This window comes from Dipodomys spectabilis, unplaced genomic scaffold (assembly GCF_019054845.1).
Source record: "Dipodomys spectabilis isolate Male_0828 unplaced genomic scaffold, ASM1905484v1 ptg000411l, whole genome shotgun sequence".
Lineage (NCBI taxonomy): Eukaryota > Metazoa > Chordata > Mammalia > Rodentia > Heteromyidae > Dipodomys > Dipodomys spectabilis.
In genome coordinates this window covers 364,863-378,550 of record NW_024871088.1, presented here as the reverse complement: position 1 = coordinate 378,550, position 13,688 = coordinate 364,863, and the positions used below count along the sequence as shown (strand labels likewise).

Below are 13,688 nucleotides of genomic sequence, written 5' to 3'. Positions count from 1 at the left end.
ACTTGCATGTTAGGCGTGAAAGGGAAACAAGAAAACATTCCCGTAGATACGGGGCAGCTCTTAAATAGAGCTGTAGACATCTTTAACGCCACTATTAGGAAAGGATCGCTATATTTTGCACAGCAGTTACTTTGGGTTTCATACCCATGTCTGAACACTAACATCTCCCATTAGTGGCAGCTCAGATATTGACGCCGAACAGGAATGCCCTCGCCCAGGGTTTGTCAGACGCTGTCAAGTCTCCTCTTCTAAGCCACGCTGGGCCACCGTCCTAGGGCGACAGGTTAGTAGGACCGTGAGTATTTGCGGCTCAGGTGTCTGAAGGTGCCTTCGTGCTTCAGTCCTCAAGCCTGAGACCTCCTTGCGACCAGGCGGCGGCGGCCGCAGGGCTTGTGGTTCTCAGGGGCGGGGCGTCGGCTCCTGGGAGCGAGCAGGTGGAGTCTGGGGCTGGGCTGCATCTCCCGGAGGCGGGGCGTATGTCTCCTAGGGTGAGTGGCATTAGGAGACCAGCGGGCGTGCGCAAAGCCTCTAGGGAGCGTCCGTTTCTGCGCCTGCGCCCGCGCCTGCGCACTCATCCAGCCGCTAGTGCGCAGCCGCGCTTACCGGGGTGGGCGGGCCGGCCCTGCCGGAGCGGGACGCTTGTATAGGCCACTGGGATCCCGGGTTCGGGCCTTAGCGCGCCGGCGGTGTTACTCCTTTGAATAGGGGTTCGTGGGGTCACGGGACAGGGCCTCATGGAGGCTGCTAGCACGGACACCTGCGAAAAAGGGGCCGAGGTGTTGGGGGCCGAGGGGTTGCCGGTGCCCAAGGCGAGGGTACACTTCGAAGTTACGAAGTTCATCATGGAGGCAGGTAACTGCTGCTAGAGAAATGGCAGCGCCCACGCGGGTGGGACGTGAAGGCCGCGGGTCTCACACCACACCATCGGAGCCGAGCCCGTGCGTTGCGGAGCAGCCGCTGCCAGGCTGAGGGAACAGGCTTTCTGCTGTGACCCGCCGTAGGGAGACTGGGCGTCCTGGCTCCGAACTGGCTCCATCCTACCCTACCTCCACGCAGGGCACACGCCGCTACTCCCTTTGCACAGGACTCTCAGGCGAAACGAGAAGATGTAGGAAGATCCAGGCTTCTAGATAAGTGAGGTCCCAGTCAGGGTGCCTGCAGCTCTGTGGGTCCACCAAGCCTTCAGCCATACTGAGAGACTGGCACTCGGTCACCCAAGGCCTTTTTCAGCAGGCTGTTGGGAAGGTCCCATCAAATCGAGGATCCCCAGGGTGCAGCTAAAATTTTGAACTTGGCCTGGCGACCATAATACTGTTAGGCGTCCTTCTTCCTCATGGGGCAACAAGCCCCTGGGATTTCTGTGGAGACACTCGGTCAGTAGTATGCCTTTCAATGTGGCAGTTATTTCCTTACCACTTTGTGTACACTTTGGAAGAGACTGGCTTGAGCGAGTGTGCGTTCATTCATGGTAGACGGTGCAGGACCCAGCTATTCATAAATTTAGTTTACAATGGTTGCAAAGTGTTCTCCACCTGCTACTACACATCTCCTTATTAGGTCATGTTAGCAACACCACGTTATATGGTATCTTCTGGGACAAATTATCTGAACAACTGATGCTTAGACCTTGAGATGCTCCCACCCCTGTTTACTTATTATTTTGGTAATAACATTTCCAGTTGATGCCCTAATAGCCAGGACCATAATCCTCCTGTTTACACTTGCCAAATAACTAGGATAGGAAGTGCACCCATGTGCTCAGCTTTATTGATTGAGATAGGGACTCTTGAACGTTTTTGCTTTGGCTGCCTTTGAACTACAAGGCCTTCCGATCTCTGCCTCCTGAATAACCATGACCACAGTCATGAGTCACTGTGCCCAGCTCTATTGACTTCTTTGTAAGAGATATTTACTCTCACCCTTTGTAGAATCGACACAGTAGTCCCTTGAGGATATCTTTGTCCTAACTCCTGGAACCTGTGACTATCATCTTATATAGGGAATTTTGAAGACATAATTAAGGACCTAAAGATGGGGAGATTACCTTAGGTGATGGTGATGATGATGATGATGATGATGATGATGATGATTTGTGCCAGTCCTGGAGCTGGAACTCAGTACTGGGGCATTGTCCCTGAGCTTTTTGTTGCCCAAGGCTAGCACTCTTCCACTTGAGGCAAAGCTCCATTTCCAGCTTTTTGGTGCTTAATTGGAAATAAAAGTCTCATGCATTTTCCAGGTGAGGCTGGCTTTGAATTCTGATCCTCAGTTCAGCCTCCTCAGTATTTAGGATTATAGGCATGAGTCACCAGTGCTCAATTCTGAAGGAAGCAGTGTTACAAGATGCTGTGACAGTAGTTTTGAAGATGGAATAAGAGGTCAGGAACAGAGGGGTGGAGGAAGCTAAAAAAAAGCTAAGAAACAGATTTTCTCCTGAAATCTCCAGAGGTTTGAAACAAGCCCTGGTGACACCTTGAGTTACCCCTGTAAGACCCACTTAAATTTCTGACCTCCAGAAGAGCCCTAGGGCACTGAGCCACCTTCTTAGGTCGAGGATGCTGCAGACAGTCTCAATGAGTGATAACTGGTTTCTCTCCACTTTCTTCTGACAGAGTAGTAAATGCCATTTAAGTTTCTCCTGCTAACTCTGGTCATTGTGAATTGGTTTGGGTTCTGTGACTTCGCCACAATGATTTCTTTGGGCACTTCCAAGGGTGAGTGGGATGGGGCTGAGCTCTATCCCCTAAATAAATCCACTCCATCATGCTCTAGTTGTGTGTTCCACTCACTTGTCAGCATGTTGACCTCCTTCTCTCCCGCCTGGCTGTGGCCTTAAATACTGCTTTTTCTTGGCTCTGTGGTTTCACTCACCTGTCTCCTCTTAATCTGTATGCTAGGAAACTATTGCTCAGTATAAATTTTTGTGCCCATACTAGGGCTTGAATTCAGGGCCTCGTGCCCTCACTTTGCTTTTTTGCACAAGTCTAATGTTTTACCACTTAGGCCACATCTCCACTTCCAAGATTTTGATGGTTATTGCAGATAAGAGTCCCTCAAGCCAGCCTCCAATGGCTCATGTCTCTAGTTCTAGTTAATCAGGGAGGCTGAGATCTGAGGATTGTGATTTGAACCTAGTCTGGGCAGGAAATCTGTGAGACCTTTATCTGTAATTAATCACCACAAAGCTGGAAATGGAGCTGTGGCTTACGTGGTAGAGCACCAATCTTGAGCAGAAAAGCTGTGGCTCAGAGGTCAAGTCCTGAATTCAAGTCCCAGCATTGTAACACACCAGAGTTTCTTGGATTTCTGTGCTCAGGCTGGCTTTGAGCCGTGATCCACAGATGTCAACCTTTTGAGTAGCTGGAATTACAGACCTGAGCCACTGGGACCTGGCTGACTGTAATTTTTAACTGAAACACTGGGACTTATGGCATCTGTTTGATCACTCAGAGGCCTTTTGCCTCCTGTAGTCACTATAGGATCTTAGTTGTGAGCATTGGGGTAGTGACCTCTAGTTAGGTGCTTGCTTGGCTGTAAACAGACGCCCAACAGAGTATGGTCTTTTCCAAGCTTCTGCACAGACGTGGAACTGAGCAATAGTCAGAACTCTTGGTCATGGAGGTATTCTGCATGTCAGAGTATGGACAGGTCCTAGAGGCTGACTTTTCAAAAATGTCCCCTGAATGAAACATTCGTTTTTGAACTCTATCCTCAAGGGCTTAGCTGGTGCATTAGAGTTTGAGAAGCCTGGAGTCCCAGCCAGAGATCCAGCAGTAGGCAGTGGGGAACGAAAAGTTCTTGGTCTTTGTGGAGGGTGTGTACCTTTAGTGGCTTCCCTCACTGGAGCAACGGGTGAGAAAGCATTTGAGGACTCTCTGGCTCACCTTCTCTCTGTAGGTATCAAACTAGGAATGCGGTCCATTCCCATAGCCACTGCATGCACCATTTACCATAAGTTCTTTGGCGAGGTCAACTTGGATGCTTATGACCCTTACCTGGTTGCCATATCTTCCATCTACTTGGCTGGCAAAGTGGAGGAGCAGCACCTGCGTACTCGGGACATCATCAACGTGTCCAACAGGTACCAGTGTTCTGGCATGTAGGAGGATATGCTGCAGAGGAGGTTTCCTTGCACTCCACACACCTGCAGCCAAGCTTGGCCAGAAGCGGTTGCATGGCCTGATTCTGGCCCCAGAGCACAGCTGCAGAGGGAGGAGGGAGCCTAAGGTCAGGTGCCCATGGGCTTCTGTAGGAAGCAGCTTGACTCTAGTACAGGAAGCCCTAGAGGCCGCCCAAGGTGGAAGTGGGGCTTGAGCAGAGCGTGCTTGGAGAGGCATGATGTCAAACAAGCGTCATCTGCAGCCCTAAGCAGTACAGGAAATGGGATGGCTAGAGGCTGAAGAGCATGGGAGAGAACCTGTCCTGGTTGGGTTGTAAGGCCCCGCAGACCTGTGTGTCTACCACAGGGAGGATGTGACACTAGCCAGGCAACAGTTGTATTTAAGTGATACAAGAAACTGAGTCAGTGTCCACTGCCTAGGAGAATGTATGTGGTGGACAGCACAGCTGTTCCTACTGAGGAAAGAGGCAGAGCCTCGCCACTTGGGGAGGCTGGGCTGAGAACTTGGGACCCAGGAGACAGTCATAAGATTTATGGAAAGTTACTAACTAGCTGTGTGTCATGGGCCTTTCCAGGAACTCTAATCATTAGGAAGAATACTTTGTTCTCCTTTTTTAATAAACAGGTAATGGAAAAAACACTCCCCACCCCTTAAGCCTGACAAGTTCACAGTATACAGGGAGAGGCTAAGATAAAAACAGGCACAGAGCTGAGGGAGGGCAGCTGGAGTCTACCTGTAATTGCCTGGCCCCCAGCAGGGAGGAGCAGCAGAAGGGGAAATTGTGTGGAGCCCTAATTAGATGTGGGCACAAGCTGGGGGGTTCTGAGGGGAATTTGGAAAACGAGTGAGCAGCCAGGATGAGTCATGGCAGAGAGTTGTGAGCACTTGAGTGTGAACCCTGTTCACACTCACCTTGGGGGTCTTTTATAGGATCTTTTTTATTGGGAGTGTTGTGGTTGGATAGAGTGTAGACAAGGACAAATCTTGAAGGAAAGACAGACAAATAAGAAAGACAAAACTAAAAATTGAATATATGTTCCCAAGCCATGTTGATATACTTTTCATCGGCCCAGAGAGAGCCTTAGGTGTTGTATAGCAGGTGGTGAAGACTTAATACTGTGTGTCAGTCAGCTGGCTTGGTGTGTTCATGTTTCCGGGCTCTCCAGAGCCATTGAACACAGTCAGTCTTTGTACTTGGCATCTTGCTGAATAACAGTGGATGGCCCATCGGCTTAAACCTATGAGCCAACTTCTTTCTTCTGACACACTTTCCATTATGTCTCTAGGCATTTTAACCCGGGCAGCAAGCCCTTGGAACTGAACTCACGATTCTGGGCGCTCCGAGACAGCATCGTGCAATGTGAACTCCTTATATTGAGAGTTCTGCGCTTCCAGGTCTCCTTCCAGCATCCACACAAGGTACATGTGTGCTAGGGAGCCGGCAGCTGTTTCCAGAGGCTGGAGTCATATTCTTTGTTCCGTAACCTAAAATTCACCCTGCCTAGCTGTGCTTAGAAACTCATGAGAAAAGCCAAGCTGCTCTTTCTCCTAACACTACCTAGTTTCTATTGTGCCCTCTAGCCATGTAGATGAAGAATTATTTTATAAAAACATAAAATGATACATCAATCTACTGCGAGATACTGATTTGCACATGGACATACTGTGCCTTAAGGGCTTGGCTCATTGTTGTTGCCCCATTGCTTGGGGTAGAACATCATTTCAAATAGCAGCCCAGCGGCAGGCCCAGTCAGGAACACTTGAGTGTGCCGCTGGAGGAACACAGGTTTATGTGCAGGCATCTGGAAGCATTGCTTGCAGAGAGTAAGGAGCTGATCTTGGGGCTCTGCGCTACGATTCTGTTCCTTTTCCTTTTCAGTGGAGGTTTTTGTTTTTGTGTTTGTTTTTTTGAGACAGCATCATTTTCTATGTAGCCTAGACTGGCCTGGAACTTCCTTAGTGTCCCAGGCTAGCCTTGAACTCATAATCATCCTTCCTCATTCTCCCAAGTGCTGGAAGTATAGACATGTACCACCATATTCAGCTAAATGGTATTTTTATTGAGGCAATTGGAGATTCACAAGCAGGAATAATCCACAGTGAGGCCGTGTGTCTTTTGCCCAGCCACTGCCAGCAGGAACACTTTGCTGGACTATAGCACAGGATGTTGATACAGATACATTGCACTGGTTTCCTGGGTATTTAATTCCATACAGTTTTATCACTTCTTACATTCACATGTCCACCACCATAGTCCAGGTGCAAAAACAACTCCATCTGTTCAAGCGTCTCTCCCTGACCCCTCCACATCCCTCCCTAGCGCAGAAATCTCTGTTCTTGGATTCTCACACAGTAATTTTTAGTCAGAAGAATGCCTGATCAGCATCCCAGGAGGAAGTGGGAGCTGTGCTGGCAGCTGGAGAGTGGGGTTGTCAAGGCGACAAGGCTTAGAAAGGAGCAGCGTTCTGGCCTTGGAGGCTTTTTGATCTGGTCCTGGATCAGAGTGGATCGTGGGCCTTACTGGAACCTGCAGCCCCCTCCCTCCCTCTAGCAAGGTGACAGTCTAGATACCATGAGTTGTCCCTTTAAGGTGTGGCTGGGTCACATGCAGCCATAATACCTGCCACTGTGGCTTTTTGACCTGTTGGAGATTGTCCAAGTGTCTATACATGGTGTAAAGTTCAGGCCAAGTGTCTTGTCTCCCTCCCCTTTTAAAAATAATATGCTTTTTAAAATTAGCTCATGTTAGTTACACAGGGGTGATTTCATTACTACATTTCCACCCATGTTTATAATGTATTCTAATACATCTTACTCCCTCTGTCACACTCTCTTTCCTCCTAAAGATTTCCTTTTTGTGTCAGAACTAGGACTTTTAACTCATGGCCCTTTCATGCAGCTTTCTTTTTCTTTTCTTTCTTTTTTTTCGGTGCTAGTCCTGGGGCTTGAAGTCAGGGCCTGGGCGCTGTCCTTGAGCTCTTTTGCTCTAGGCTAGCACTCTACCACTTGAGTCACAGCTCCACTTGTGGCCTTTTGGTGATTTATTGGAGATGAGAGTCTCACAGACTTCTCTGCCTGGGTTGGCTTCGAACCAGGATCTTCAGATCTTAGCCTCCTGAGTAGCTAGTATTACAGTCATGAGCCACCTGCGCTCAGCTTCATGCAGCCTTCTTGCACACAGTTGGCACTTTGCCACTTGGGGTATACCTCCAGTCTTTTCTTCTTTTGTTATTTTTCATATAAGGCCTCATGTTTTTTGCTCAGGGCCAGATTAGACTGTGATCCTCCTACTTATGCCTCCTATATAGTTGGTATTACATGTGTATGTGTGTCTCCATGCTTGGCTTATTGATTGAGATGGGGTTTCCCTAACTTTTTGCCTGAGCTGACCTCAAACTGCATTCCTCTCTGATCTCTGCTTCCTGAGTAGCTGGGACTACAGATGTGAACCACTATTCCTGGCCCAAGTGTCTGTCTTCTAAGAGGTCAGTACCTCCCGGCTCAGAGATTGTGGAGATGTATAGAAGGCCAGTACTACTTTAGGTCCTTGGCTCAGACTCGACAAACATAAACACTAGTCTGTGGCCTTCCTGAAAGCAGTGTGCCCAGGGCAGGCCAGGTACAGCAGTGTTATGCTCTCTGTTCTGCAGATAGGGTGCTATTGGCTGCAGCTCTGGGCCTCAGGTGGTTTCACATGCTGGCCTAAGCAGAGCCCTGGGATTGAGGAGGATTATGATGTGGAGGCTGTTAAGAATGGCCTGAACAGGTTTCCTGGCCTGAGTATGGAGGCCAACAGTGGGCAGGCGTGTAGGGATTGATTTCAGCAGAATGCCAAGTGCAAAGGCCCTGAAGTAGTGTGCTCGATACAGTGACATGGCGGGCAGATGTGGTAAAGGCACTAGGAGATAAGGGCAGAGAGGATGGCAGGGTTTGGCAGCTGGCAGATGGCTTTGGGGCTTTTTCCTCAATGACATGGGTGCCATTGGAGGGCTTGAACAGGGTGGCGGCATGATGGTAATGGTTTGGGGAGAGTGGCTTGAGGGGGGCGGAGCCCTAGGCAGAGCCACTGATGCGCATGTCTTTGCAGTACCTGCTTCACTACCTGATTTCCCTGAAGAACTGGCTGAATCGTTACACCTGGCAGCGGACTCCCATCTCTGTCACAGCCTGGGCGCTGCTGCGGGATAGCTACCATGGAGGGCTGTGCCTCCGATTCCAGGCTCAGCACCTAGCTGTGGCAGTGCTGTACCTGGCTCTACATATCTATGGAGTTGAGGTGCCTGCTGAGTCCGAGAGTGAAAAGCCATGGTGGCAGGTGAGGTGACTTCTCAATACACTGAACTGTCCTTTCCCTTTAGAAATCCTTCCAACTCGCTGCTCACTGGTTTCTTTTTTTCTTTCTTTCTTTTTTTTTGTCGGTCATGGTGATTGAACTCAGGGCTGGGGTTCTGTCCCTGAACTTTTTTACTTAAGGGCTAGTGTTCTACCACTTTGGGGCACAGCACCACTTCCAGTTTTCTGATGGGTAATTGGAGATCAGAGTCTCACGGGGACTTTTCTGCCCAGGCTGGCTTTGAAGCACAACCCTCAGACCTCAGCCTTCTGGGTAGCTAGGTTTGTAGACATGAGCCACCAGCACCTGGCTTAGTTTGTCTTTATTAATCAACCATGAACAAAGCTGTTGGTCACTAGAAAATATCTGTTATGCTAGGTGTGGCAATTCAGCCTCGTGATCCCAGCTATCAGGAGATAGAGATTGGGAGGATTGTGATTTGAGACAAGTCTGGGCAAAAAGTTCACGAGATCCCATTTCAACAAACAAGCTGTGTGATCTCAGCACAAGAGAGGCCCAAGGTCAGTAGGCATGAGGATAGTAGTCTGAGGCCAGTTCCTAGCAAAAATGTGACACCCTACCTGAAAAGTAACTAAAGTGACAAAGGGCTGGCTCAGGTGGTAGAGCACCTGCCTAGCAAGTGCAAGGTTCTGAATTCAAACCCCAATACTGAAAAAAAGTAAATTTTTTGTAATAGTTCATGGTTAGGGCTCACCCCCTTTTGCTTTGGCATTTGGAGCCTGGTCATTCTTTGCAATAAGGGCTCTTAGGTATTGATCAACAGCCCTGGCCTCCACCCAGGCACTCAAAATCTTCTGGAGCAGAGATTGTCCCAGTCGAGAACCTCTGAGCTAAGTCAGCACATTCAAATACTGGATTGAGAGGAACTTACATAGATCAAGAGGTTAATAAATTTGGCTTACTCTCAGAAGCAGGGGGTGTTTCTTGGCAAAGATAGATGGGTAGACAAGAGGGAGGGAGGTAATTGGTTACACAGAGAGATGGATAGGCGGATACTGGTAAGTAGATGATGGGTGCATGCATGCATGCTATTTAGTAGCTGCTATTTAGGAAGGTAGATGGATAAAGTAGATGGTAAGTAGGTAACTAGCTAGCTAGATTGACGGATAGATGATTGAGTTCTCTATTTCAATCAGACCTGTTGAGTCAAGTGTTGTTGGTAGACAGTGTGTTGAAATCTAGCCATTGGGAGAGCTCTGCAGGTGACATAGGTGCCACTGCAGAAAGGTATGTCTTCCTAACACACTGCCCGGACCTCTGGGTTTTTTGTTTTTTGTTGGTCATGGGGGCCTGAACTCTGGGCCTGGGCGCTGTCCCTCAGCTCTTCAGCTCAAGGCTAGCGCTCTACCACTTGAGCCACAGCACCACTTCCGGCTTTTTCTGCTTATGTGGGTGCTGAGGAATCGAACCCAGGGCCAATGCATGCAAGACAAGCGCTCTACCACTGAGCCACCTTCCCAACCCCGGACCTCTGGTTTCTTATCTATCCATTCCTGTCTAGGTCTAGCTCATAATTGGTGTTTGGGGTCTCAGTCTGAGGCCAGGAGCACCTGTAAGGTCCTGTGGTGGGGGTAAGAGCATCTGTGTGTGTTCCATGCTCACTTTTCTCAGAGACTGATAACAGGATTCAGTGGTGTTGTTTGGTTGGAATGAAGTGCCAGAGAGGCTGTCACTTGCTGGCTCTGCCCTCTGAGGACATCTGGTGGTCACGGTGGCTCTGTCACTCAGCTGTAATATCCCTTGTTTTTCCTTGTGCTGCCTCTCCATTTCACTTTCCTTCTATTCTTCCTTCACTAGCTAGAACTTCATCTGAAGCACGAGCACTGTCTCTGTGCCCCATATACAGCCCTTCCAAGAAGAGCTCTAGCTGTACTGGCCCAGTATAGCTGGGAATGGCCCTGCCATAAACCTGGTGGCCCAGTTTTTACTCAGCTTGGGAAGAAGTTGCCATTTTGAGTGGAAGATATATGTTTACCCAGCTCTTTTTTTTTTGGTGCCTGTCCTGGGGCTTGAACTCAGGGCCTAGGCACTGTCCCAGAGCTCATTTGCTCAAGACTAGTGCTCTACCACTTGAGCCACAGCTCTACTTCTGGCTTTTTGGTAGTTAACTGCAGATTAGAGTCTTATAGCCTTTCCTGACTGGGCTGGCTTGGAACTACAGTTGTCAGAGCTCAGCTTTCTGAGTAGCTAGGATTATAGGCATAAGCTCACCCAGATTTTTTAAAGGCCTGCCAGACTTGATTTCACTTTTCTAGATAGATCAGGGTGCAGGAACTGGAAGTTTCCAGAATGCCAGTGTCCCTTTGGGCAGGAGAGGTGCAAGGGCCAGTTTTCTTGAAGTGAGCTATTTGTGCACAGACATAGGAAAGCTCAGGTGTTATTTGAAGCACTTTTCTCCTCATGTCCTCTCCACTGCTACTTCTTGCTGTAGCTAACCTCAGGTGTTACTTGTCACCTAGCGCGCGCGCGCACACACACACACACGCGCGCGCCGAGGGTTGGCCAGCCTCTGGAGGTGTGACACAAGACACTGGGGGATGGTAACAGTGCAGGTCACATGGCCTTGTCGAAACTTCCATCCCCAGATCTGCACCTGGGGCCGCGCCCCCCCCCTCCCCCCTCCCCCCGTGCCCTTTGCCTGAAATTAGGGAGACTTGCTCATTTCTAGCCACTTTAGCTCTTTGTTGTATGGCCAAACATAACATCTGAGTGGGAAGTTGAAATTCTAAGACTAGTGGAATCAAGTCACCAGGTCCCTCTTGGTCCAAGAGGCTAGTAGTGTTGTTTCAGGTCTTTAGGATGTGTCTTTTTGACACATGCCCCACCATTGTCACCTACCCTGAACTATTTTTCTTAAGCTGTGATAGATCACCATTTTTAAGTGGCATTAAACACACGGACATTTCTGTGCAATCATCACCATCATCTTCTCCAGAACTCTTAGATGCAAAACTGAAACCCTGCCCACATTAAACACTCCCTCCTCCCCAGTGCCTGGCATGCACCCCCCATATACTGTGTGAGGCTCTGATTCTTCTAGGCACCATCTAGAAGCGAAATCATGCAGCATTTGTCCTTTTACACCTGGCTTATTTCACTGAGCATTGTAACCTCACAGGTCACTGCACTGCAGCCTGTAATGCCATCCTCTTCCTATTAAAGCTAGAATGATAGTCCATTTGTGGATGGGCATATGTACCCAGTTTTTAATGGTCATGTTGACAAGCCTGGAGTTTTGAATACAGAACCCACCCAGAACCCAGGGAGGTAGAGCTATGCTTGCTGAGATAGGAATGAAGGCTTTTCATGTCACTGTCTGCCATCTGAGGATGTAGGCTATTGTGGGGGGTCTATTTTTATAGGGGGCTTAGAAAAGATGGACTTGGTCTAGTTCTTGTCTTTTGTTTAGCTCAAGACCTTGACCTCTTCACTACTTTGTTTCTCTAGGCAGCAACCTTCCTGGAGTAGCATGACTATGGCATCTACTTGGGGCTTGTTGTTGGGGGTGGGAGGTCCCCCAGAGTACCCTCGGGCTTCCTTCTTTAGGGAGACTCACCCACAGAGGATTGCCATACAGTTCATGACAGTGAAAGGATGCAGGTTAAGATCAGCCAATCTACCAGCTCCTTAGGGCAGAGGTGAGGAGAGGCCACGCGTGAGCTTCTGGTGCCTCCCAGGAAGTGGTGTTTGTGCCGTCAGTGGTGTGGGGCAGCACGCACAGCACTGTCAGTCTGGAAGTTCACCCTGGGATACCATGTGCTCCAAGGCCCCCACTTGTATCAAAACACCAGTACAGAGTACCTGGCAGGGCTCCAGGCCCCAGGTAAACATGACCATGACACTCTCCTCAGACAGGATTTGACTGGAGGATTTTCTGGGAACCAGGCATAGACCCACATCTGCCTTGGGGAGTGGGGGGGTGGAGGTTGTGGTCTTAAGGCCTGTGAGTTGGCCCTGCATTGCACATTACTCTTGATTTGGGCCCTCAGGGATCGGTCTCAGCCTCAAGTGTATCTGTACATTGGCTCTGGATGTCTGTTTTAGGGCTTGCTCCAGCCAGGCTAGATGGGAGTGGGGTCCAGGTTATAGAATCAGACAGTTTCTGGGAAACAACATAGCCAGTCTCCCACCCTCTCCTCTAGGCAGCCCCACATTGGAGTCAAGAACCTGTGCTTTGGGCACAGATCTATTTCCAACTCCCTGTGTAACTTTGGCCAAGTTCCCTATCCTGTGTAATGCAAGTGATTTACAAAGCCTTTTCCATCTAGAATGTTCTCTGCTTTGAAAGTCTTTGATCAGCCTCAGTAGTCTGAGCTGATTTGGCAGGAGAGCCACCATCCTCGGGATACACAAATCCCTGAGGCTCCTACCCTCCCCAGAAAGTGCCATCCTGTGCTTGTAGTGGGTACTTCATTTAACACACAGAGAGAGACTAATTGGAACTTCTTTTCCTTCTCCTTTCTAGGTGCTTAGTGACGACCTTACCAAGCCAATCATTGATAATATTGTGTCTGATCTCATTCAGATTTATTCCATGGACACAGGGATCCCCTAGCCCTGGCCCAGGCCTGCCCAAAGAGAAGCCAGGATGGTCGGCTGCCTGGGGATGGTGCCGCTATGTTGCTGTGACGGCCAGTCCTGGGTGACTGGTTACACTGCTGGAGACGGGCTGGTGAAGGTGATGACATGCTGCGCCCTTGACTGTCCCCAGCAGCCTGGGTCCAGAGGATGGCAAGACCGCGCCTCCAGCGGGCAGGCTGAGGGGTCAGGTCATGTGACTGTCCTGATGTGACCGCATCTGTCCTTTCCCTTTGACATGACTCTGACTGCGACGGAGGTGGGGAGTCACTGGCAGGAAAGTCAAAGAACAGAAGGGACTGCACTCCTTGGGCTTTTTTTAAAAGCCAGATTTATAGGAAGTATGAATGTGCAAGATAGATGGAATTTTATTTTGTGTAATAAAAATGATGCAAATTCACAGAGACGTCCCCTTATCTTTGCTTTGCAGTCCGTGCTGCCCTTGGAGGGTGCCCCTTGTGCTCTGGGATATTCTTCGCTTCCAACTTTCTGTGCTAAGTGGGGGTCCTGGAACCACAGGGCAGGGGTGCTGGCCTGCTTGGGACTGTGAGTCTGGCCATGGGGACAGCTCAGAGCATCACTGGAATTTGGTCACAGTGTAGCACAAAGTCCAAAGGCAGAGGTTCTCCCTCCTC

At 49.4% G+C, this 13,688-nt stretch overlaps 1 protein-coding gene across 2 annotated transcripts; it reads left to right on the top strand.

Annotated features, from left to right (window-relative positions):
- Nucleotides 1–610: 610 nt before the first annotated feature.
- On the top strand, nt 611–13,450 carry Ccnq (cyclin Q). Of its 2 annotated transcripts, none has more exons than XM_042667538.1 (5): nt 611–852; nt 3,898–4,081; nt 5,408–5,540; nt 8,209–8,436; nt 13,001–13,450. In XM_042667538.1, exons 1-5 carry the CDS (start codon nt 735–737, stop codon nt 13,028–13,030), a joined length of 693 nt encoding a protein of 230 aa, XP_042523472.1. In that variant the 5' UTR covers nt 611–734; the 3' UTR covers nt 13,031–13,450. The 2 variants fall into 2 exon arrangements, with proteins under 2 accessions (XP_042523472.1, XP_042523471.1); XM_042667537.1 differs by having other exon boundaries at nt 12,941–13,450.
- The last annotated feature ends 238 nt before the right edge of the window (nt 13,451–13,688 follow it).